Below are 24,227 nucleotides of genomic sequence, written 5' to 3' on the forward strand. Positions count from 1 at the left end.
ACAGGTTTTGCTTATTTGACGCTCCAAACATCATGGCAAAAAGGGGAAAAAAAGAGAGACATACAGCAGACTCCTGCTGCATTCCCAGTTTTATTGGTGACTGGGAAAGCGTTAACATCTTGACACGTAAAGAATTCAAGTCTCAGCGACAGTTCAGTCATTATGGTGAGAGATGTGTTTTGGCATAACGTCTCTGTAAACATTGTCCTACTTCTGTTTAGTCTTTTAGCTCGTGGTAAATATGTTAAGGCTGCACATTGTGTTTGGTTCTCCGCTGTCCTCATCTTACTGTACTTCTGGTATTTAAATAGGTCACAGCGGAGCCACAACTGTCATGCTCAACAGATGGAGCATGTCAAACTGAAAAAATGTCTTTGGGGAGCTGACCTCGCTCTTCCGAAAGACCAGATCACAGTAAAACATTTTTAAAAAAATCCCTTCTCTTAAGCCCAGAGCTCCGAATGACCAGTGTTCAACATGTCAGAGCGAGTGTGTATTCCTAGAGAGCTCAGTGATCCAGCTACCTCTGACAACGCTGTTGCCGTATTCTCATTTTATTCATCCAGTGCAAAACAAAACATATCAGGCAACGTTGTCTTTGTGTTGTGAATAACAACACAGTTGCATTGGCGCACAACTTCCTCCTACGAATGAAATGCTGCCTTTGTTTTGCCCCAGTATTTGCATAATGGCCATATTCATGCAAGTAGCTTTCCTCATGTTTCAAAGAAACGGTCACCAGTAACCCCGAACCGACCTTTAATGCCCATATTAAGCTGGAGGTAACATTACAGCCTCTTAAAGCTCGATGACAGACAATCTACCACTGGACAGCACTTCCCCATTGAAAGGTTAGAGGACAGTAAACTTTCTCTTCCTTGTTGCTGCTTTAAGCTTGCTTCATCAGCTTCCTGTAAAACAGTTCACTCAAATGACACACGGACATTTTCTCTCTTACGCCAGCATTTTGGAGGCGAGAGAAGTTTTGTCTGTCACTGCTCATTTCAACAGAGGACATTTCCTTTTTACAAGCTTTGAGGGGATTGGTATTTGGTCCATAAATGGACAAAGTGTCCACTAATGTTTTGACATTCTTCAAAACTCCTTAAAAAGCAAAAAGTACTCCCTTCACACTTGGAAGGCAAAAAAAAAAAATATTGCACCTTACACTGCACTGCAGCAACTTTGCCAAAAATGACTGCCATACAAGTCCTTTATGCTTAACCAGTGCTATCATTTTGTCATTGCTACTGCATGCAAGTGTAGCAGAGGCTAAGATTCAATAGCCTGTAAAACCACCTTCAGCAGCAATAACTTGAAGTTATTTTGTATGTGACTATCAGTCGCTCGTGTCGCTGTGGAGGAATTTGGCTCACTCTTCTTTACAAAGTTGCTGCAGTTCATTAAGATTTGCTGGCATTTCAGGTCGAGGTCTGGACTTTGGGCCATTGTAACATCCTGATTCTTTTCTTTTTTAGCCACTGTGTATATTTACTCTGGTGTTTGGGATCATTACCCTGCTACATGACTCAGTTTGGTTGAAGCTTTAGCTGTCGGACAGAAGGCCTCATCTTTGAGTCCTAGAATACTTTGGTATGTAATTGTTCATGGTTGAACTGCCCCCAAGGTGTCCATGGTGGCTGAAAAACAAGCCCAGATCATCACCCCTCCCCTCGCTGTGCTTTACAGTTGGTATGAGGCATTTGTGCTCACCAGTTGTGCACAACTGCCAAACAGCTCCACTTTGGTCTTGTCTGTCCAAAGGACATAGTTTCAGAAGTCTTGTGGTTTTGTTCAGATGCAACTTTGCAAACCTAAGCTGCGCTGCCATGTTTTTAGAAGAGGCTTCATCCTGGCAACTCTTCCAGACAAGCCATATTTTAGTCTTTTTCTAATTGTATTGTCAGGAAGTTCAATAATCAGTGTGCTGACTGCGCGTGTAGTCTGAGATGTAGCTTTGTTTTTCCTTTGGTTTGCAGGGTGCTCACTCCTGGGAATTTTGCTGCATTGTGTTAACAAATCTAAATAGTCCAAACCAGCAAAGCTTATGCTTTTACAGAAGCACTCACACTTCCCAATGATCAATTAAATCAAGTGGGGTTTTTTTTGGTTTTTTTATTAGCAGCACCTGGCTGCTACTTACCCTCTGAATTACTAAGAAAGCAGTGACGATGTACTTGGCTTTTTTGATGTTTTGGGGTTTTTTTGTTTTGTTTTTAAAAACAGAAATGACTGGACTGCTTTCTATTACCTCATCATCATCATCGACTAAAGGTGCAACACCATCCAGTATCCGGCTGGGCGAAGGCTTTCAATTTGTTCCTTCTTCCAAATTTCTTTTACCAATGTGAAACACGTTGTGTAAATGTTCTGCTTCTTTCGTTTATTGATGACACTTTACTCCAGTTAGGACATTAGTACGTCCAGTAATAAAGGTGCACTGGTCATTGCATTACGTGAACAGTCAGTATGTTCACCAACAAGTAAAGACAGTCAACTGTGAAGTCATTTCTGCCTACAGTGACAATTAGATCAAAGTGAGATCAATGCTGCCACCATGTGGTATACAAATGAACAACAAATAACACTTGTATATGTTCAGTCCACTTTATTTACAAAGACATTTCAATTAAGAGGCTGATTTGTATGTGAGACAGTCATACATTATATATATATACACACACACACACACACACACACACACACACACACACACACCAGTGATTTACCCCAGTGTGTATTCAGTGACATTACAACAGAACAGAAAGTGCTTCAGTACACGTTAAAATTCATTTCCATACCAGAGTTACACGAATAGCCTCAAGAAATAGCTGATAATTTTAACACGGCACACGGATCTGAAGACACTAGCATTAAGATGAAGGCGTAAATCAAACAGTTCCCATCATATCTTTATTTCATATATTAAATCTAACTTGGAAATAAATTAGCAGGAGAAAGGTGGTCAAACGAGGCACCACTTATGTCATTTACAAAAAAAAAAACAAAAAAACAGAAGTATAGGTTCTACTTTGCCAAAACTCTATATAAAGTTTTACCGATGCTCAGGAAGTAGAAGCTGTGAATTGGCTGCGATTTCCTCTGTACAGCATAGCTTTGCTCAGAGACCCCCATGCCACTGTATTTACTCTTCAATCTGGAGTACAGCAAGCTGCTCACATGGGGGTGACTAAAATGCAAGTAAACATGGTACCTTGAAAAACAAGTTTTTAAAGGTGTAAATATGTGACATCTTAAACACATTTTAAAGTATTATAAGAAAAGTTAGCTTTCAGTGAGTGATGGGTAATAATTCCAGTTTTTCTACAGAACAATCAAACAAAAAATGATTTTATAGACTAAGTCATACATAATGCAATGTTAAAAAAAATGAAAAAGCAATCTGGAAGGTTAATAGAGGGACAGAAACTAAAGTGTGATGTTCATGTCTCACAATGACCAATACTTACACCTGAGTTGGAAATAGCAGCGTTCACAGAAGGGCTTCCTGTTTCGGATTTGAACCTGGGCTCCATTCTCTCTTCCTCCGAGATGTTGATGGCAGCCCACGCACTGAGGGGAGGACGGGGAAGTGAGAAAGGATTCAGGGACCATCTAAGACAAATCCAGCCGAGCTGTGACGTGGGTCTTTAGCGTCTAAATTATTTCACCAGACGGTCCGCCACCCGAGCACAGGATAACCAAGCTTTGTTTTGCGTAAAAACCCCACAGCATATAAATATCACAACAAGTGTGATGTGCATCTGTGACTTACAGGGAGGCAGAAGTGAAATTGCTTTTACATCTACATGCTAATGAACCAAGGCCAGCTAAATCTAGGGGTCCCCTGCCAGTGAGACTTTCACAGCAAGGATCTAAAAGCAAAGCAGGACAGCAGGTTGGCTTCTTCCACTATGCGCATAATAAGTAACTGAGAAAATAATGACAAACATAACAGTGGGCTTGACCACCACCCCCAGAAGCTTCACAGACAAAGAGACAGACTGGCTAATGAAAATAGATTCATGAAAGTGATAGAAACACTCCTCCTAGCAGATGCAAACTGATAACTATGATTGGAAAACAGACCACAGACATGAGACTCCTGCCAACCTCACAAAGCAAGTTGCAGTCACATTAGTCTCAACCCTAAAATTTTGTTCAGAATTAACCCCCAAAACACATACAGGGTTCAGTTATACTGGGTGTATGTTTTTCTTCTCTTAAATGTTCATTTTAACTGGGACCTGTTATGTTAAGTAGGGCGCAAGAATAAAAACTGAAAATTGGAGTAGAACTGAAAATTTGTATAAGTCATGTACATATTAGGCCTCTGCATAAAACACGTCATTTTAGCGCCTCTCCCTTTAAATCAACTTTCTTCTGATAGGCTGTCCCTCGCAAACAGATTCAAACAGCAGATGGGTATGGCTTCTGTTAAGCCAGAGCTGTGTGCTTGATATCACCATATTAAGATATACCTTTTATCATATCATAATATCTATCATAAATCTATCATATATCTATCATATAGATGATAGATACCCAGATGAGATCATAGATTAGAAAAAAAGGGGTCATAAATCTAAAGTTTAGAGGAGTCTGAGCATTTAGCTCACAGGGATAACTTGCACATGTATGCATATCTAAGTCCGAAACTTTACCTCTTTAGAAAAATATAAAATAAAATATGTGCATCTACCATAGGGCAGAAAATAAGAAAAAAATTAAAATAGATCCACTACTGTGGTGGAAATCCTACACTCCGGCAGTATTGAACTTTAAAGTTCCAAAATTATGAGAACTTTGGTCAACACATAAGAAATCAGGACCAAGTCTCTTGTCTTGCAGGGGCAGCTTTCTTGTCTCTTGCCTACAGATTCTGCAGCATTGTATGCAGATTCACAGAAATTATTGCTAATAAGTCATCATGTGTTTTGTGCATCATTTGCCGTTTCCATTTGTTGTTGTTCCATTGTTGTTGCGTTCAGAGTTTAAGTGACTGAACTATAAGAAAATAAGTTCCGTGTTTCTATTGGCCAACCATGAACTCTGATCACATTTTAACTATAAAAAACTGAAGGACCTCATGTCAAAAATGGAATAGTTTCCTTAGAGATGAGGAGCAGTTGCAGCTATTTGCAGGTATTGGAGCTATTGTGACTGCACCTTAACCCAGGTAAACCCTCTCACCTGAAAACAGCCAAGGTGGAAGTAGAGACTAAGGGCCTCTATGACCATAGCTGGTCTACTACCAAGGATACGCCCACAGACAGAGCAATTCCTCCTGCCATTGACCATCCTGGGGCAGGCAAATGGTAACCAAGTAAGGCCAAAAATGTCTGTAAAGACCTTTTTTTTTTTTTTTTTTTTTTTAAGTACATGTACAAGAGATGAAAGCTTGTAGTTTACATAGATGTGTACCTGGCCTGATGACAGGACTGTATGTAAGGATTTCTCAGGGATAATACTGATCCAGTGCTGTATCGCGAAGAGGCATTCCTACTCGGTGTAACGTAACCTGCAGCAGCCGAGTGTGGTCGAGGGTAACTATAGATTGAGGATTGGGGCTGACGCAAATTATCAAGATTATCCAGAGAGTCATATCTGCAGGTAAGAAATCACAGTAGTAGAAGAACAATTGGAAACACACGGACTGAAAAACAGGCCATTGGGCAATGAGTCCAATCTTAAATGCAGCTTGGCTGAGGTCTCACCTTTTCAGAGGAAGCCCAACAATCATGGGATCCTTGTAAAAGCTGCTGCTGCGCTGACGTATCCAGCTGTTGTCAGTCAGAAGCTGAGTCCTTTTCTTCATCTCCTCTAAAATCTGCTGCCTTTCTTTCTCAGCCTTGGCCACAGACAGTCCTTTTCTTTTACTCTGATCCCCTGAACAAAAGCACGTTGAACGGGTTAGAGAAGTACATCTCCAACACAGAAATGGATAATATAAGAGGAAGAGCTAAACTCACCTCTAGAATACTTGTGAGGCCCAGCTAATACTGGGGAAGACAAGGACTTTGTCCTATGGGAACAAGAAAGTCTGCATTATTCAACCCTGAGAGCAATTTTTAATTCAAGTCCACAATATTTTGATGTGATTTTCTTTTATTTCTTTTAAGAAATTGTGCTTTGAGTCATAAATCAAGCATTTGTTAAAAGTGTTTTTCTCTAAAAGAAAAAACAAACAATTATCTACCTTTATAATAGCTTAATTTACAAAAATCACTGAAGTGGTGTGCAAAACCTGGACCTGCGTGACTAAAACTACAAATACAGTGGAAATTGGACCAGGCTTGATCTGACCTGTGTGCAGGGGACAGCTGAGCAAAGCCACATGAGCCATCAGCCCTTAGGTACAGCATTAGCAGAAATAAGGCCCAGCAAAAGCAACAGGAGGCACAGCAGAAACAGCAGTGATGATTAAAAAATGCTTTAGAACGTTTTGCAGATGAGACTCTTTGTAATAAACATGCTCTTTGTACCACATGGATAAGAGCAGCATTAAGAAAGAAGCAAAGCTTTATTTACCAGTCTTGTTGGGCAACCATCTCATTCTGCACTTCGTGTGCATTACTTTGCCGTTTTGGCCCCAACAACTCTTTCAGCTTTTCTCCATCAGTGCTCTGCTCTTCTTCTCTGGTTTTCTTCGGCATTGCATTCTCTTGCTGCTGGGTCCTGGCGAGGCCCACATCACCAGAGGTCACCTCAAAGGTTTTCTGGCTCTGAAACATGAATATTGTACGTGTAGAGTATTTAGAGAAAGAAAAACAATATAACACTGATAAAAGTGAGCAAAATAATTCAGTGCGGTGTCAGTGTCAGAGCTGCTGACTGAAAATGCAACATTATAGTGTAACCAGTGTAATCTCAAAATGTAGTAAAATGTCATACATTAGGATCTTTAAAAAAAAAAAACTTCCCTTCTTTGGTGCCTTATTAAGGAAAAAACTATTATAAAAACTGCTGTAAAATGAAAGCGACATTACCCCTGAATTCTTGGGGTCTATTACATCTCGTTGGTCTCTTCGCCACTCTGCCTCCAGCCTCTCCTGGTCCCGCTGATATTTCTCCTAAAAACAAATCCAAAAACACCAGAGCACTTTAATAAAATTGAACTGAACTTCAAGCATATGCTCCTTAGTTCTGTTTGAAAGAGGCTTCACCTGTAGGAGGCGCTCCTGTTCTTCCTGCCACTTCTCCTGTCTCCTGCGATCCTCCTCAAGGTCCCAAGACCAGCTGGATGAGGGGGGGCTGAGCGATGGCACCTGGAGCTGGTGATGCACAGACAGACTGTAAGTTCAAACGTGATCACACTGCAGTACATCAACTCTTTAAACACACGCAGGTGACATATTTCTGACTGTGCACATCCTTTAATCAAATAGTACAGAAACTTACATCAGATATCGCAGATTCTGACCCTCCTGTGAGAGAGAATAATAGTTTAGGACCTGTTTAGTGTTTTGTTTTTTCCTAGAGTAGAGTAGCATCATGCAGGTCTAAACAGACGCAATTACTGGGGACACATTAGAAGATTAAGGAAGACTGGAGAAAAATGTAGTGGATATTTGATTTTGTTCCTGCTTCAGTCAGGAAAGCTCTGCTAGAGGCCTTCATCTGGCCAATCCCAGACAAGCTATATTAAAAAAAAAAAAAGACCCAAACCGGTCACTGAAGACTTACCAGTAGGACTGAATTAAACACTTCTCACCACTCATTCAGGATCATCACTCTCCAATGATCAGGGCCAACATGCCGACAGTTTATCAAAATTCAGCACACTATTCTGCTAATGTATCCCCAGCTAAAGATGCCGCACTGCAAATTCTGAAAAAGCTGCTGCAGAACAAAGCCTCAAGAACTTGTAAATGCAAGAAAGGTATCACAGTGTGCGGTAAAGCAAGCACAAATTTGATGTGTTTGCTTGATGATGCAGCATGACACACAGTGGGTCTTTAGCATCGCAACAGCAGCTACACACAGTGCAAATATTTACCACATAAGTACACCCACGAGCTGAATCCTGCACAGCCTGAAGAGAAAAGCCATCGTAGGACACACAGAATCATCAACAACCACAAAGGACAGCAGAGGATATCAGTCTTCGTGCCAGAAAGTTACTGATCAAACAATGAAAACAACATAAAGAACCGTTGCACACAGTGGGCTCTTCTCATTTCTCTGTTTTGTGCCTCCTCATCTCCTCCGCCTCCTGTCTGAAATCAATTCCAGTGTGTCATTATTTAGGGATGCCTTAATTTCCAAAATGCATCTCAAGGAGAGAGGAGCCAGGAGAGAGGTTGCAGGTTGCTGAAGGGACATATGAGTGAGGAAGTACTCTCGATATATTTAAAAGAACCATCATGATGTACCATGGGTGGCTGTAGCTCAGGTGGCAGAGCAGGTCAGCCACTGACCAGAAGGTCGGTGGTTTGATCCCAGGCTGCCTCCTGGCTGCATGACAAATATCTTTGGGCAAGATACTAACCCCGTGTTTGCCTACTGGTCGTGGTCAGAGGGCCTGGTGGCGCCAGTGTCCGGCAGCCTCGCCTCTGTCAGTGCACCCCAGGGCAGCTGTGGCTACAATGTAGCTTGCCGTCACCAGTGTGTGAATGTGTGTGTGAATGGGTGAATGACTGAATGTAGTGCAAAGCGCTTTGGGGTCCTTAAGGACTGAGTAAAGCGCTATACAAATGCAGGCCATTTACCATTTACCTTTGGTATATGATTAAAGTATAGAAGCTGCCATAAAATATAATGGTAAGCTTAAACAAAACAGACATCACATAGTTATATGAAGGGGGGGGGGGGGGGTTAAAAAAAAAGTTTAAAAACTTTCATAGGACTACATACAGACCTATAAAAAACTAGGAAAAGGTCAGCAGCAGCAGATGTTGGTGATCAACTGCACTTGTTTGACGGATAACCAGCACGTGTGAGCACCTTTACAGAAGCAGAAGTTTTGGCAGTTTGCAGGTCTGGAGCACTGAAGTGTGCTAACACAATGCCATCATTTCCCCAGAAGTGAACATCCCAGTGAATTCACCCCAAGGTCAGACCGTGCAATGCTCCGAGAAAATGCAAAAAGCCCAAGAGATGCATCTTCAGACTCTACAGGAGCTGCCAGGAGAAATGCTCTCCTCTCTAAGAGCAAAGCTTCCAAAGGTTTGCAAAGCTGCATCTGAACAAAGCGCACGATTTGTGGAACAATGTCTTTTGGACAGACAAGACCAAAGTGGAGATGTCTGGCAACAATGCACAGTGTAACATTTGGTGAAAACCAAACGCATGAAAACACACAAGCACATCAGCACAGAAGGATGGCGTGCTGGTCTTGTTTTTCAACCACGGGAGCTGAGCACCTCGCAGTCAACGAGTTCACTCAACTCTTCTAGAGTCAAATATGAGACCACGGCCAAAGAAGTGTTGCAAAGGCCTGGTCAAAGTCCAGATCTTAACTTGATTGAGAGGCTGTGGTCAGACCTTGAGGGACCTCTGCATAAACAAACGCCTTCATACTTAAGTGAACTGAACCAATGTTCATCCACAATGATTTGAGAGACCAATATCATCCCCAAAACGATGAATTCAAGTTTTTGCTGCTTAAGATGATTCTAAGCTACTGAATCATGGGGCTTTCCACAGGACTTTATGCGGTCCTGGAAAACCTGTTACATAACTATTCATCTGCAATGACTTCAAGATGATGGCTGCAAAGCTGCATCATTGTCATTTTGTTAAATGCCTCAAATTCCTGACCCCTTCCTGCACCTGATAGGAACTAAGAGGAAATCAATGCAAAAACTGAGAAATGAGAGGAGATCATCTTAATATAGGCTTATATTTATTGTGGTCTCTATATTTTGGACATGATCAGTGCCGTATCTCTGTGGCTGTTTGGTTAAAATTGGCCAATCACTGTGAAAAGCAGTACAGTCTGCGCCCCTGCCCTCAGTTCTTCTGCGATTTTTCATGAACAAACTGTACAACGAACAGCAATTTATAGAAATCCTTTAATAGCTGATTTACTTTGGTGTAATTTGTGGTTACGCTGCTCTGATTAAAGCACTGCTATAAAGTATAATAGACTGATGTTATCACAGTGGTTATCTAGTAAAAGGCAATCAGCTAATCACCATGCATCTTTTGATTCCTTATAATTAGCATCTCCTAAATATTCTTTAAAAAACAAAACAAAAAAAAACAAGCATACTAAAAATGCGTATTTAATTCTAATGACAATTCAAACCAAGCCAAGCACCAGCCACCGAAGCCGCTTCACATGAAGTTCAAACTGCCATTTTACCTTGCTGCCTGAAAAATTCTGCCCTCCTTTTCTGATTTTTTCTAATAATAGTACTACAATCTACATGAAGAGGAAGGGTGGACAAAGTGAGAAATTACACATATTACACCCGAGTTATTTTTAGAGGAAGTGTTTTTTTAAAATATCACTGCGATTACACACTTTATGCTTGGTGTTACCTTTATTTCTGGTTGTCCCATGTGTCTCACAAAGTTCTCCACCCATGACTTTACCCTGCATCACCTATGCAGGTGAAAAAAAAAAAAAAAAAAAAAAAAAAAGACACCACAAACTATAAGAAGAGCTTTGATCATTTTTTTAAATTGCTGTGATAGCTGCTAAAATAGTGCTCACGTTGTCTGTGTGCCCATTGCTTTTGAACCCTTGTGTGACTTGTGTGTCTGGAAAGGCAGCACTGTTGGCATGGTGATCAGGGCACCCTATCAGGACAGGCGAAGAAGCAGCAGTCAGATTGAGGGTCACCCTGCTCTGGCCTGGCTGGCTGTGATGAGTCCCCTCGTCGGTGCTCCAATCTAATTAAAAACAACTAGCTATCAACTCTAAGACCACGCTAATAATTTCAGGAAGTGGTAAAACAGAGCCGCTTTTACTCAATATCCTACCCTTGTTGCCATAGCGCCGAATGTCCATGGTCAAACTGCCGGTTTGCAGGGCAGATGACATTTTATCCCTCCACTGGTCTGAGTTCATGTGTGCCACCGCAGCTCCATCGACGGCCACGATCTCGTCGTCGACACGCAGCTGGCAGAGCTCGGCTGGACTGCCTGAGGGAAGAAATGAAGAAAGATGAAAACGAGTATGGCATAACATGAAAAAACGAAAGTGCCAATTCAGAAATTATTTGCTTAGCATGAAGTGAGAAACACAGTAGGAACTGTTCCTATCTGAAAGTGGGCCACTAAGCAGCGAGTAAGTGACACCTCTCTCATGTCCAATTCATTATTCATGGTTGCGTTTTAAATCACTTTGGTAGTTTGATGCTCAGAAGCCCTCAAATACTGTAAAACTCCTAGGTTAAATTTTCTCTTCCCTACAAGTAACCGTATACATAATTACCATGTTCAGAAAACATAATCAAAATGTAGCCGTTTTGACATCTCTCCCCCTCCACCAGAATAAAAAATAGCTTTGAAATTCTGCACTCTTCCCCTTCTGCTGCATACAATTTCCCTCATAACAAAAATCGACCCACTAACAAATTTGATGCCTTTTTAGTCTGTGACCTGAACTGTCAGTGTCATCTGTTACCGTTTTATTCTCTAAGCGCTAACCTGTGAGAGCAAATTTCCTCTATAAAAAGCAAAAAAGAAAACATCTGTCACTGACTTGTTCCTGTCTCACACAAAGATGCTAAATGTAACGTTCTGTTCTTGTGACAAAACTTCAGCACTCCAGAGTTACATTTAACAAGAGTCTTACCGGGCTGAATGAGCTTAACTCTCACCCCCGTCGAGTCCCAGTGAGTATGGAAACCAAAGTCAGCTAGACTGTTGGGTTTAAGAGTAAGGCTCACTCTCATGTCACTGTGATCCACCTGGAAACGGAAAAAAAAAACCACACACACACACACACACACACACACACGTAAAGGTGACACCGTGTGATCTAATGTCGAATGCTTCCTAGTGGAAATTAGAGACTTGAGTGGCCCGCTACACAAATATAGTAAGGAAGGGATAAACTGAATGACCAGTTACGGTCAGAAATGCCATATTAATGCTGCTTTAAGTTTGAAACACTGTAGTGAATGGTAATTAAAAAAAAATAAAAAAAATAAAAAAGTAAGGGGGGTGACCTCAGAAGTTGTCATGACAACACCATTTAACCTTGTCTAATGATATAAATGACACCAGTCTACAAGTCAAAATGTCTGAACATAAACATTTCCCAATATTCCAAAATGTTAATTTTCTGGTCGTCACTGAGCTTATTTAATGAGAACAATCATTCCTTACACCTTACGATCCCTCTCCAAGTGTCTAATTTCATGATATAAAAGACGGATGTAGCCATCATGGCTGTTCTCTACATCCCATCAAGCCCCATTTTAAAGCCTTGGGATGAGCAGTCTCACCGTTGTTTTTTGGATAGATGCAAAGAGGAAAGTGCACAAGTGTGCAACCTGTCAAACAAGTCATTAGCCAATAATCATACCACAGATAATTCTCAATTTTTTAAACATTTTTTTCCTCCCAAGACGACCCAAAATAAGTCAAACTAATTTTGGGTCAAAAACTCCGCAGGAAACTGTTTACAGAGGTAAAGACAGAAAGCTGCTTTCCCAGACATCTATAGGACCAAAAGTCTTTCTGCAACCACAGCTTTTGCCACCTGGTGGCTTTCACATGTAATGCAGGTTTAAGATGTTTCTGCATTGGCTTCATTGTCTAGTGTAAAATTGTGACCTTCCAACTTGGACAAAGATTGAGGAAACCCCCAGGAGCAGACTGTCAATGCTCTAGCTCTGGGACAGTGAAAAAACAAAACAAAAACAACAACAAAAAGAAAACCAAAGAAACAAAAGAGCCGCACACATGCAGCTGGTCAGGCCCCTGAACTAATGCACTTTGAGAGTGGAAACTGGATTTTTCCACTGAAAACTGCTGTTAGCTTTCACTGTAGCCCAGGTTCATGAAAGTCAAGTACATTCGATACAGAAGCTGATGTTTGCTCTCTGCACAAGTCTGGGGTCCATAGTGTAACTACACAATAACTGCAGGGGGTCAGAAAGTGACGTTGAGGGAGTGATTTGAAAATGGCAGCAGCTCTAGAACTGGTCCAGATCCAGCCAGTTTAAATCTGATTTTATATTATCATCCTCCTCATCCTTTATTTATCCAGGTGAAAAGTTTAATTGAGATTTAAATCTCATTTCCAAGTGAGACTTGGCCATAGGGCAGCAAACTTTTATAGGAGTTTGTTTCATTCATTTTTTCTACAGAGCAGTGGGTAATCACATAAATGCCATTGATTTGATATGATCTTACAAGTTCAAAAATACTCCAGCATACCTTTGGAAGATCTGTGCTTCCATCAGCTGAGAAGGTCAAGCCTCTATTTTGACGAGACTGCAGATTTGAATAAGGTTGAGGCAGTATCTGGCTTTGAATGGAGGGTCGATAGTAATAGCCACTGCTCTGAAAGGTGGTCTGGCTGGAAAGATTGGAGCTAGTCACTTGCTCTTCCTGTCCTGCACCAGTCTGCTTCCCCTGGTTGGTCTGATACGGACCGCTCAGCTGGGCGGTCGCAGTCTGTCTTTTCAGAGATGGTGAAGATGGAGAATCCTCTCTCTCACTGTTCAGCAGCACACCCTGATTGTCATCTACCTGGAGATGAAGAAAAACAAGATGTGCTCAGAATCTGCAGCGCTGAAATGTTAAAGTAGGGCCTTAAAAATGTGTAAAACCAGCAGATTCGTGAGAAATGTGTAATCTGGGAATGAACTCCGCAGTGCAGCAGCACTTCTTTTATTAATGAGGAAGGCAATCAAAACAAAAGGTAACAAGTTAGCTCAAACAGTGTGCACAGACAGACACATACATACACAATGCTCTCATTACACCAACTTACTTAAGCTTATTAGGCTGTCTTAACAAATCCCTGTACACCACGTCAGACACTAAAATGCAATTTAGCCAGAAAAATAACAGGCTGACTGTAAAATAATGTCAGAACGACATGTTTTTCTGTTAAGCAAAAAATTAAATAACACTTTTTTTTTTAAAGTTTGGATTTAGACCCAAGGTTTCCTGGCATCCATGTTCATCACCATAAGCATTTTCAGCTCTTATAATTGCCCAAACATGGTTTTTAAGCTTGATCAAAAACCTGAATGAATTGCAGGTTTGACAGTGACATTGTTAATATTTAAACTGAGTCAGCTGAGGAGGAAGATGGGTGTTAGGCTGGATTAATGCAGTTAAATGGATACGGTGTGATAAAACCAATCTTTTTAAAGAGCAACAGGGCCACAGACGCAGCAACCAGTGAACTCACATTGTACATCCTGGGCAGTGATGACACTCTGGACTGCTTGGTCCCAAAGGGTCTGGCTGTGATAGCAGAAGAGAGACGGGATGAGCCCTCAGACCGACGGTAACCACGGGGAAGGCTGGCTGAGCCAGACCAGGAAACAGTTCTGGGCAAGAACTTGTAGACGCCTGGAGTCTGCGGGGCCGTGCTTTGCTCTGCTGCTGCTTGCCAAGAGGACTTCTGTCCGTCTTCCTGAGAGTTGTCGTTCTGATGCGATAAATCCTCACCAGCAGTTTTAAGCTCCGGATGAACATAAAAAAATGCTTTTCGTTCACTAGACATGGATAAAGTGGGACTTTTGTTGCTTTTAGAATTTGTGGTCTCGTTCAGCTGTAAAGCTGTAAAATGAGTGGAGATTTGGTTTGTAAGGCCATTTTGTGGCTGGGAAAGTTCACAGGTGGACTGGAAAGGAGCTGTGCTGCTCTGGGATTTCACTTGGGTTTGAGAGATCACAGGAAAGCCTAGAGAAGGCATGCCAACTCTTGCTTCATCTAAAGCCGTGGAGGCAAAGTGGATCTCCTCTCCCAAGACTTTTCCATCAGGGACAACCACTGCTCCACCCTGAGAGGAAAGGGCCAACAATGAGAACAGTTATGCCATCTGGCAATATAATAAAAACACCTAATAGGTTATAACACTTTTCACAACTCAGCTGTACTCAAGAAATTTTTTAAAATCATAAGCATTTTTAATCCCATTATTAAAACAGTGTGTGGTGCTCATTAACATCAGGGAGGTAAAACTCAATAGTGTAAACCTACTTGAGCATGGGTTGAGCTCTGGGAGCTAAGAGGAACCGTGGGGCTGAAAGGTGCCTCGGTGGCATAGCTGCGGGCCAGCAGAGCTCGAGTATGTGGCCGGAGATCAGAGCTTGATTTTGATGGAGAAGTTGTTGAGTAAGGACGAGGCGCTGTGTTCCTGGTCCAAGGTGACTGCTGGTATCTGGGGTATTAATATGCAGGGGAAGAGTAACCGAAGGATTACAGGTAGCAGAAAACATGAAGGAAGGACAGGCATCACAACTCACGAGTATATATACAGTTATAAAAAGGTACAGTGCTGTGAAACTGTATTTGACCTCTTGATTTCTTGCATATGTGAAATGTTTCATATCAAACAAATATTAATATAAGACAAATATAAGCAGAGTATGAATAAAATGAATTAAGGTTAAATGAAAAGTTATCCAAGCCTACTTGGATCTGTGTGGAAAAAGTAGTTGCCCCCTAAATCTATTAACTGGTTGTTCCGCCCTTGACAGCAAGAGCTGCAATAAAGTATTTGTGATAACTGGCAAAGGGTCCTTCACATTGCTGCCCACTCATCTTTGCAAAATAAGTTTCATTCAGTCACACTGGAGGATTTTTGTCCTGTTTAATATTATTTAAGAATGAACTTTGACTAGGCCACTCCTAAAGCTTCATGGTTTGTTTTGGTTTTTTGAGCCATTCAGAGGTGGACTTGCTGGTATGTCTGGATCACTGTCCTGCTGCATAACCCAAGTGGTTTTGAGTTCTGATGGTCGGACATCCTGCTTCAGGATCTTCTGGTAGAGAGCAGAATTCATGGTTCTATCAATTACAGCAAGTCATCCATGTCCTGAAGCAGCAACAGCCCAGTTCAGTGAAACTGAAATCTGCTTTCTGAAATAAATGCGATTAATCACAATTCATGATTTACTTTTTCCACACAGGGCCAGCTTTGCTATGATAGCTTTCTGCCCTTAATAAATTAAATTATTAAAAAAAAACCTTTTGTGTTTATTCAGGTCATCTTTGTCTAATATTATTATTATCTGATCGATGATCTGAAACAAATAAGCCAAAGATAAATGAATAAAGAGTAAAAAAATTCTTTCATGCCACTGCAAATAGCTGTACATTAGGCATTGTTTAAAAATATTTAAGAATTTATTCTTTTTAAAAACAATTGTAGCACAAACATACTTTAGTTTTGCTTCATTCTTCTCAATAGTTGTCACAGACCCGTTGATCATCTTATCCATTACATGCTCTCTGTCTTGTGATTTAGTTCGAAGTTCAGACTTTGTGCTCCTACGACGGGTTTTCCACTTTTTCAAGTCCTGAAAGAAATGCACAACATCAACCAACTACACCACTGCCTGTGTACTTATCAAAAAGTACCCCCCCAAAAAGCCACTTCAATTTAGACCACATCTGCATTCTTGGTTTACAAATACAGTAACTATTAACCAGCATGAGTATATTCAGATATGCTCTTAACACACTGAGTTTTTTGATCTCTAAACATTCAACTATTTTCCACTTTTTAAGAGATGATTTATCCAAATTTCAGGAGCAAGACGACCATATTATTGCTAAAACCACTTTCTAGATGGATGCAAACTGCATTTCGTTGCCTTGCACTTGTAACGTGTCCAATGAAAATAAAGTTGATTTTTATTCTATTACTGCTCTACAGGCTGTTTTTTTATTTATTTATTCTATTAATGTCATGCCCCACCTTCTTACCTCTCAGGTTTCTCCTTAGTACCCGAGGACCTTCCCAACTCAGGAGCTGCTGTCAATATTCTTACTCCATTTGCCATTCTCTTACAACAAGTGTCTAATTTAGCGAATCTTGAATTTGTAATATGAAATGTCAAAAATAAGCTTTAAATTTCAACTTATAAGAATACGAAAGAGGAGTCATTTAAATGTGCAGAAAAAGCAAAATGTGAAGATCTACAATTACCATCTGATGACAAAAATGCTCAAAAGCTTCAAAACACCAAACGGACCGTGAAAAATATTGCTGTGTCAGCATTTATGCATCAACTTACATCCTGCCACTGAGCTTCGGCATCCTTGGCAGCAACGCTACACTTCCTTCTGTTGTCTTGATTCCACAGTCTTGTCAATCCGGTGTCCTGACTTTCATCATGACTAGTGTTTGCATCAGGAGCCTTTCGCACAGGGTACACCATGGGGATGTCACTGAGAGATTTGCTCCTGGTTCAGACACACGGGAGGCAAGGCACTTAAACAATGATGGATGACATATGATTACACTGCAGCTTCATATTGCATGAAAGTGACACTTCTGAGCACCACGTAGCAGGGTATGCATGATAACAGCCACATTGCTTGCATGCACACGCACGCACACACACGCACACACAGCACACGCTTACACATGTATACACAACAGGGTGCAGTTCTGCCAGCTGTAGCAGCACATTCTGCAATGAAATGACAGAATCCTCAGCGAAGTGCGAGCACGAATGTAGCATGCCAGTCAAGCAATGCAAAAGTATTGAAAAAAAAAAAAAAAAAAAAATGTAACAGATGTTGCTGTCTGGATAACAACAGTCATGACTCATAACAGGTAATAACACTGCTCTGGGCAACAGAGGATGTCATACATGACATTCAAATAACTTACAGCAGCATTTAGAAGGTGGTCTATCAAAACAATGACATAATCTGATGGGAGGAACCAAGACTGATTACAAACAGTCCTGTCATAAATTCCACTGTCAAGCCTGTGCCCAGAAAATTAATAGAGGTGATGTGCACCACACGCTCCACCTTCATGAAAAGGGAAACTATTCTGGTGGCACATTATTTTGGTTCTTTACAACCTGAATGCAAACAAAAGCATACCTGGATGAAGCAGCAATAAAGCAGTCACGTCAAAGCGGCCTCAAACATTTTTGCTACGATTTTATGTTTAAAACTTTGGAACTTACCAAATCCAGCCAGGATTGACCTGAACTGGTCTCTCAGGCTTGACCTGGGTTTGACTGGCTCTAAAGAACCAGAGAAACAGATATGAAGACTGAAGAACATTGTGTGCCTACATGTAGTGGACCTGGTTTGATAAAGCATCCAGCAACATGCTGCATAACATAAATTAAAAAAAAAAAAAAAAAAAAAAAAAAAGTGGTCAGGATAAGAGGTTAGACCACAAAACACAAAGAGGTGCTGTATGAATGAGACCATGTTTTTGTAATACACACGACTTCAAGACCACAGCCACTCAAACCCATCTCACACACACTAACACACACCAGACAAAATGTTTTTGTACTGCATATAAAATACTCCACGCAGTTTCTTGACCTGTGGCATCATACTTTATTTTTCAAAAGCGATGACATTCACACAGTAAACTGAAAAAAAATAAATTGAAGGCACAGCTCATGTTATAAAGAATGTGAACAAACTAACAAATGCATCACTCAGCAATGTGGCAGATACAACATTTGGGTGGTTTTAAAAAAACCAAAACAATGATCTTGATAATTTCATACAATAAATGAGAAAAACTGTGCATGTTTTAACATCTTCTCATTAGCTGGATATTTGTAAGTGTGTGGAAAGGCTTCAATCCAGTTTGTGGTTAGGATTGTTATGATCGTGTGCTTGTTATGTACGGCTCTTCAAGACAGCTGCAAAAGTTCAGGCTTGTGTTCAGGCTTCTGGGGCTCTCCAGATACGAAGTCAACGTCAAACTCTTCTGCAAAAGCCAAGGCTTTACGGCTACAGTCAAAGAAAAGAACAGCAAATATATGAAATGTGTGCAACACAATTAGCAGCAGACCTTATAGACACAGGTCTTACAATGAAGGATTAAAAACGGGATTAAAAAAAATATACACTGCAAAATCATAGATCAGCTTTAAATTACATTATTATTCTTGCAAACTACTGCTAGCTAATTCCTTGTGCTTAGCAAACTAATATTTAGTTTGCTACAGCTGCCATATAAATCCACCACTGCGTCACACTTTTGGTTATTTTAGCATCACATCTTCATGTTAGAGTTTAATGTAAGTAAAAACTAAGCTCAAGCCAGTAAAGGCAGCCATTATTTTATTTCTGCTTTGCAAAGCAATCCATGAATTATTTCCAGCTTTAAGTAGTACAATACTGCAATTCTACCATTGTTTTGTATTAGTTTTAAGCATATTTCTTTGTTAACACTGCTTTGAATGATAAAAAGAGACAGACCTCAGGCGCTGCATTTTATGATACCAGGGACGTCTTTGGGAGCCAAGGTAGATCCTGCGTACACGAACCTCCTCTTCAGGTGTCCAATATTGGGGTAAGAAGCGGTCATAATGCAGATTGGCAGATGTCTGATGAAGTGTCTGCTGCATTCGTCTAAAATGCAAGTCGTCTAGCACTGGGTCTGCCTCAGTATAATCATCCTCCGAGTCTTCCTCACACAGAGCTTGCAGGAAAAGCTCTTCAGTGGCACACTCAGGAGAACAGATAGTGAAGTGGCATTGAGGAGACGGAGGGGCATCTGCAGTGCTGCAGTAAACAGTGATATATCCAAATCTACGTTTAGCCACAGCCAATAGTGATCATAGATAAATCAGCTGGAATGAGCTTGAATGGAAGCGGCTCCAAATTTTACCAAGCAGACATTTGATTAATGCCTAAAAGCAAATCACTCTTTAGTTCTTGAGGATATTGTTAGATTTACAAAATTACTTTCATTGTTCATGCAGTGAACATGCTTTTTATTGTGGCCAAGTAAATAGTAAAGCAGAGCATTTGCATCCATATTTAGTTTCAGGGGAAAAAAAAAAAAAAAAAAAAAAAAAAAAAAAAGACTGGCACAAGCAACAACCCGTGGAGTCAAAAATAATGTTTAACACTACAGTTCCTGGAGTGAGCCTGACTCCAAAGATGGGTCCGTGCCCATCGACCTCTCAAGTCTGACGTCATTAGCGATTTCGCTCTTTTCAGTGACAAAACTCTTCTTGGTTCCTAAGCTCAAACACTGCAGCACCACTGAGACTTAAAGATGTCTTAAATTCGCTCAGTTTCAAAGTAAGTATCAGAGTGGATTCATGACATTTAATGGAGTTTGAAGTTAGCTTCCTAGTTTCCATGTAAAGATGATATCCTGCGTTCTCACTGTGAGATTTCTGGAAAACTAAAACATATGGCTCTGCTATCACTATGGACATAAATGGAGACAAACCTAAACTAAACCATTCGCTCGCTATGAAAAATTCCTGATCTTCAGCTTCATGTACCCATTCAAATCTTCATCAGCTTTAGTGATTCTTTTTTGAAGCATTCAAACTTTTGGTGTCTGGCAAACTGTGAGCACATGTGCTGTAGTTAGATTGTGAGATTTTAAACCCTAAGCTTAAATATGCCACAAAAACAGTGCTAATAAAAAGCCAGAGAGGCCTATTAGCTTATTTTAGGGTATTGCTTATGTTAAATAAAATAAGATACAAAGCATTTTTATTTTATTTTTTAAAGACAGCCTTAATAAACAGAGTAGGCCTTTGTAGAGGATGTCTCCCTTTGTGACAACTGTACTGTGGAGGTCTTATTAAAAACAAGTCAACCAGTTTGGAGAATTTCACTCCTCAAAACTTAGTTTCAAAACTTCTCAAAGAGTGGATGCTATAAAGCAAACTTTTGTCAGTTACTTCGTACCTATTAGCTGAGGCTGTGTGATGCATGTATAAAACATCCATAAACTATACGCTTTATAGACAACCATGGCTTTTAATAGCCAACATGGTGATAACCCAAGTGCTACAACTGAGCCTTTCAAATGCAGAATACAGAGGGCAAGTCTATGAATTAGCACAAGAACATAGTTTCAAGCACAGAGGTTCCATCAGGGCAAGCAAAGCAAACTGTGCTTTCCCTGTGAGTTCTAACAAAAACACCACGCATCAGTTAAAACCAAGTGAAAGCAATCTCCTTTTACCTCAAGCAGCACTCTGTCAAAACCTTTCATCCAGTTGCTTCCATCTTTACATTACTGCCATCTTGTCGCCACAGTTGGCTAAAGTATCTGGAGGGGGAACAACTCCACTTGCCTTCAATTTCCATGAAATCTATAACATGTCTTTAGTCTATGGGTGTGTCTGTGTCCTGTTAACAGTGGACTGAGCAGGGAAACAAGCAGCTTTTTCTTGTTTTTTGCAAATTGAGGACAAGCTGCCTGCGGCTCTGCTTTCGTTGCTTTTGAGATCAGCTACCATTTGCCTGTTGTGTGGAAACAGCTAGCATTAGCAAGTAAACAAGCACTTATGATAAATTCTCTCTTACTGATACCCTTGACCAGCATCCAATAAAAGATCATTTTAATCACTTCTTTAGCAAGCAATGCAATGCTAATGGAGGGGGAACATGGCTCCTGCCATGTCTGATTTAATAAAACAGGCAAACTGAACAGGTGCTGGCTCCACCAGCACTGCTTCACTGAGTGAATGGGTTAAATGCAGAGAGGGATTTTCCCCACGGGGACCAATAAAGTACACTTTCTTCTTCTTCAGATTAACATGTATGACATCATCTCTGCTTGCCCTTCTGTAAAAGTCACTGCACATCAATGATTTAAACCAACACTCTTGTCAAAGACTACAAAATGTAATTTACTCATAGAAAAATCGGATCAGAATTTATAGCAAATGACCCGTGTTGATAGTTTGGGAACTGCTATCATGAGAACGCAGAGGTTCACTTGCCAACTGACCCTTTGTGGTGACGTGTTACCAAGTCTGGTGCTCATCTCACACGAGCACTCAGCCACTGCTACACTTTGTTCATTAAAAAGATAAGTGAGTAAAATCACTAGCAAGTGTGAAACTCGAGAACCCAGCTGATCTTTACTGACAAGGAATTTTAAAAAGTGACAATATCCAAGCTCAAAAATAATCCTTAGAAGAATAATTTAAGTTGTAACAGACACTTAAAAAAAATAAAATAGGCAATTAGTCTTGACAGTGACGTTTTAAACAAGTCTAGCAGGCAAAGAACAGCTTAAATACCTTGAAAACAATAACCACCTTGTTTGTGTCATACCAAAGTGACTACTTGTGATGGCTGTGCCCATGAATGGATGCAGACATTGTTCATATTGTTAATTGATTTGGATTAGGGTTTAGTGAGAAGGAAAAAGCACTCAGCTGCAAATTAGAAACTCCAAACTGTCGGAAACCAAGCAGCCTTTAACAGTTCTGACAAGTGTGAAATTCAATCCAAACCGAGCCTGAGAGAAAAACAACCCAACTGTATTCCACTGACTGAACTCGGGCTCATATTTAAGGAATCCGAACTCCAGCTTCATATAAAGACAGCAGTATGTTATTCTTTTAATCATTTACATTATGCACTCGTCTTCATATCACACATAAAATAAGCAAGAAGTTAGAAATATAAAAGCTATTTTTTGAAAGGTCGCCTACGGGTAAGTTAGGCAGCAGTTTGTGAGGAATTTTTATTTGGTCACAGAAACGTCTGGAGCACCTGGTAAACTGACTCGCGAAGCCACTTCCATTCTCCTCTGGTCCTTGTTTTCGTCTGAGTAGTGGGACATAGCCTTTGTTTTGATGAGCTGTCACCTGCTTGTTTTCCATCTTGAATACCTGCTCAGCTTCTGCGTCGCCTCCAAAACCTAGATATCACAGAGACACAAAAATTACCCCAAAAATATACATTTAAATGGGGGAAAATAAAACATGTATGAAAGACAAAAGCTGAACTAAACCTCATCAAAATACAAGGAAGGTTATACATCAGAAAAAAACCTTTCCTGGATGACTGAGCCGTCACACAGTCAAGCCTTTAGGGAGTATCAGGGCAAGTATTTAAGCTCTCCCATCACACACACAGTTATCACACCAGAGTGCAGAATCCATCACTGACATGCACTGCGCCTGACATAACACTTGCAGACCAAAAAAAAAACAAAACTTGAATAAAAGAGCAGCAGGTCAGAACTTTGCTGATCCACCAAAATGACATCGATTAACAGTATTAACATGGAATCCCCCAAAAATGTGTTATTATAAGTTTGTGAAAACACATTTTTGGGGTACATTTCTGTCACTTTAGCAGTTTCAGGCTGATCTTACAAGGATAAAAAAAAAAAAAAAAGTTTCACTTTTGCAAAAGTTTCAAAAGCAGTTAGTGTAAAATTAATGAGCAGAGTTACATTTCAAAAACAAAAGACAGCAATAAAGGGGGAAAAAAAAAAATGCCGTCATCAGCTATAATCTCCATAATCTTTCCACAAATTGCAGTGCTGTGTCAAAATATTTAGCAGAAACGAAACAGATTCCTTCACACCCCAGTCATTGTATCACAAATGTACCTTCAACATTCGGGTGCAGGGCCTGGGAGTTAAAGGAGTCGGTGCTGTCTGCAGAGTTGCCTCGCCTGTAATTTTTGTACTGACATTCCTCTTCTGGATTTTGGCACAAACTATCGCTGCTGTCTTTCACAGGTACACCACCCTCATCTAGAGCCTGGAGTAGGAAGGGTTAACAGAAGTATAAAAATAAAGTAATACAATCTTTAAATACTTAAAGAGAAAAATAAAAAATTACCTTGGACAAGGCCAGCCCCAACAGGCCCTCAAAAGCCTTCAAATTAAGCTGAGGGCCATTGTACAATGTGTCCAGGTGAGCCTTGCGACCCAACCAGTAAATTGTTATCAGAACCTGAGAAAGAATAGACAGAATTACAAATATGACCAAACACACCAACCTACTTCCTTACTTAAAGGAGAGAAAAAAAAAAAAAAAAAAAAAGAAAGAAAGAAAGAAAAGACACCACACTGCTCAAAACAAATTAAGAGAACAACAGGCGTACTACAGATACAACAACACCAACAAGACAACTTTCCCAGTGTTGTTAAGACCCCTCTCTTCTGAACCACGTGGAAGAGTCCGGTGATGCTGTAGCAAATGTAAAAGGGGATGCCACTGAAAGAACTGCCAGTTCAGGTCCTACCATCAGGCCCTCATGCCATTCTGATGGAGTCCAATTCTGACAGTTTGGTCAGAAACGTGCTCATGAGCTGCCCGCTAGCTGTCATTTTCTGCAATTTCTTCCTCCTCACATAAAGCAACTTG

At 40.5% G+C, this 24,227-nt stretch overlaps 1 protein-coding gene across 2 annotated transcripts in view; it reads right to left on the bottom strand.

Annotated features, from left to right (window-relative positions):
- Positions 1-3,145: 3,145 nt before the first annotated feature.
- LOC146639842 (LIM domain only protein 7-like) overlaps positions 3,146-24,227 on the bottom strand; it is a 30,629-nt gene continuing 9,547 nt past the window's right edge. The window contains exons 6-29 of one of the 2 annotated variants that reach the window (XM_085355813.1): positions 23,700-23,813; positions 23,465-23,618; positions 22,618-22,765; positions 18,075-18,134; positions 17,166-17,334; positions 16,309-16,445; positions 15,124-15,304; positions 14,327-14,923; positions 13,342-13,656; positions 11,750-11,864; positions 10,933-11,094; positions 10,664-10,842; positions 10,489-10,552; positions 7,402-7,427; positions 7,167-7,274; positions 6,990-7,073; positions 6,532-6,725; positions 6,307-6,351; positions 5,973-6,025; positions 5,718-5,889; positions 5,425-5,607; positions 5,194-5,302; positions 3,471-3,573; positions 3,177-3,214 (exon numbers count right to left, since the gene is read on the bottom strand). In XM_085355813.1, the coding sequence (XP_085211939.1) occupies positions 3,177-3,214; positions 3,471-3,573; positions 5,194-5,302; positions 5,425-5,607; positions 5,718-5,889; positions 5,973-6,025; positions 6,307-6,351; positions 6,532-6,725; positions 6,990-7,073; positions 7,167-7,274; positions 7,402-7,427; positions 10,489-10,552; positions 10,664-10,842; positions 10,933-11,094; positions 11,750-11,864; positions 13,342-13,656; positions 14,327-14,923; positions 15,124-15,304; positions 16,309-16,445; positions 17,166-17,334; positions 18,075-18,134; positions 22,618-22,765; positions 23,465-23,618; positions 23,700-23,813 (3,510 nt within the window). Of the gene's footprint in view, positions 3,215-3,470; positions 3,574-5,193; positions 5,303-5,424; positions 5,608-5,717; positions 5,890-5,972; positions 6,026-6,306; positions 6,352-6,531; positions 6,726-6,989; positions 7,074-7,166; positions 7,275-7,401; positions 7,428-10,488; positions 10,553-10,663; positions 10,843-10,932; positions 11,095-11,749; positions 11,865-13,341; positions 13,657-14,326; positions 14,924-15,123; positions 15,305-16,308; positions 16,446-17,165; positions 17,335-18,074; positions 18,135-22,617; positions 22,766-23,464; positions 23,619-23,699; positions 23,814-24,227 lie in introns of both variants that reach the window. The other variant, XM_085355821.1, reaches the window with a different exon arrangement.

The sequence above is a fragment of the Diplotaxodon limnothrissa genome, linkage group LG1 (genome assembly GCF_057381915.1).
Source record: "Diplotaxodon limnothrissa isolate DT_005_m linkage group LG1, D_limnothrissa_male_GT1.1, whole genome shotgun sequence".
Taxonomy (NCBI): domain Eukaryota; kingdom Metazoa; phylum Chordata; class Actinopteri; order Cichliformes; family Cichlidae; genus Diplotaxodon; species Diplotaxodon limnothrissa.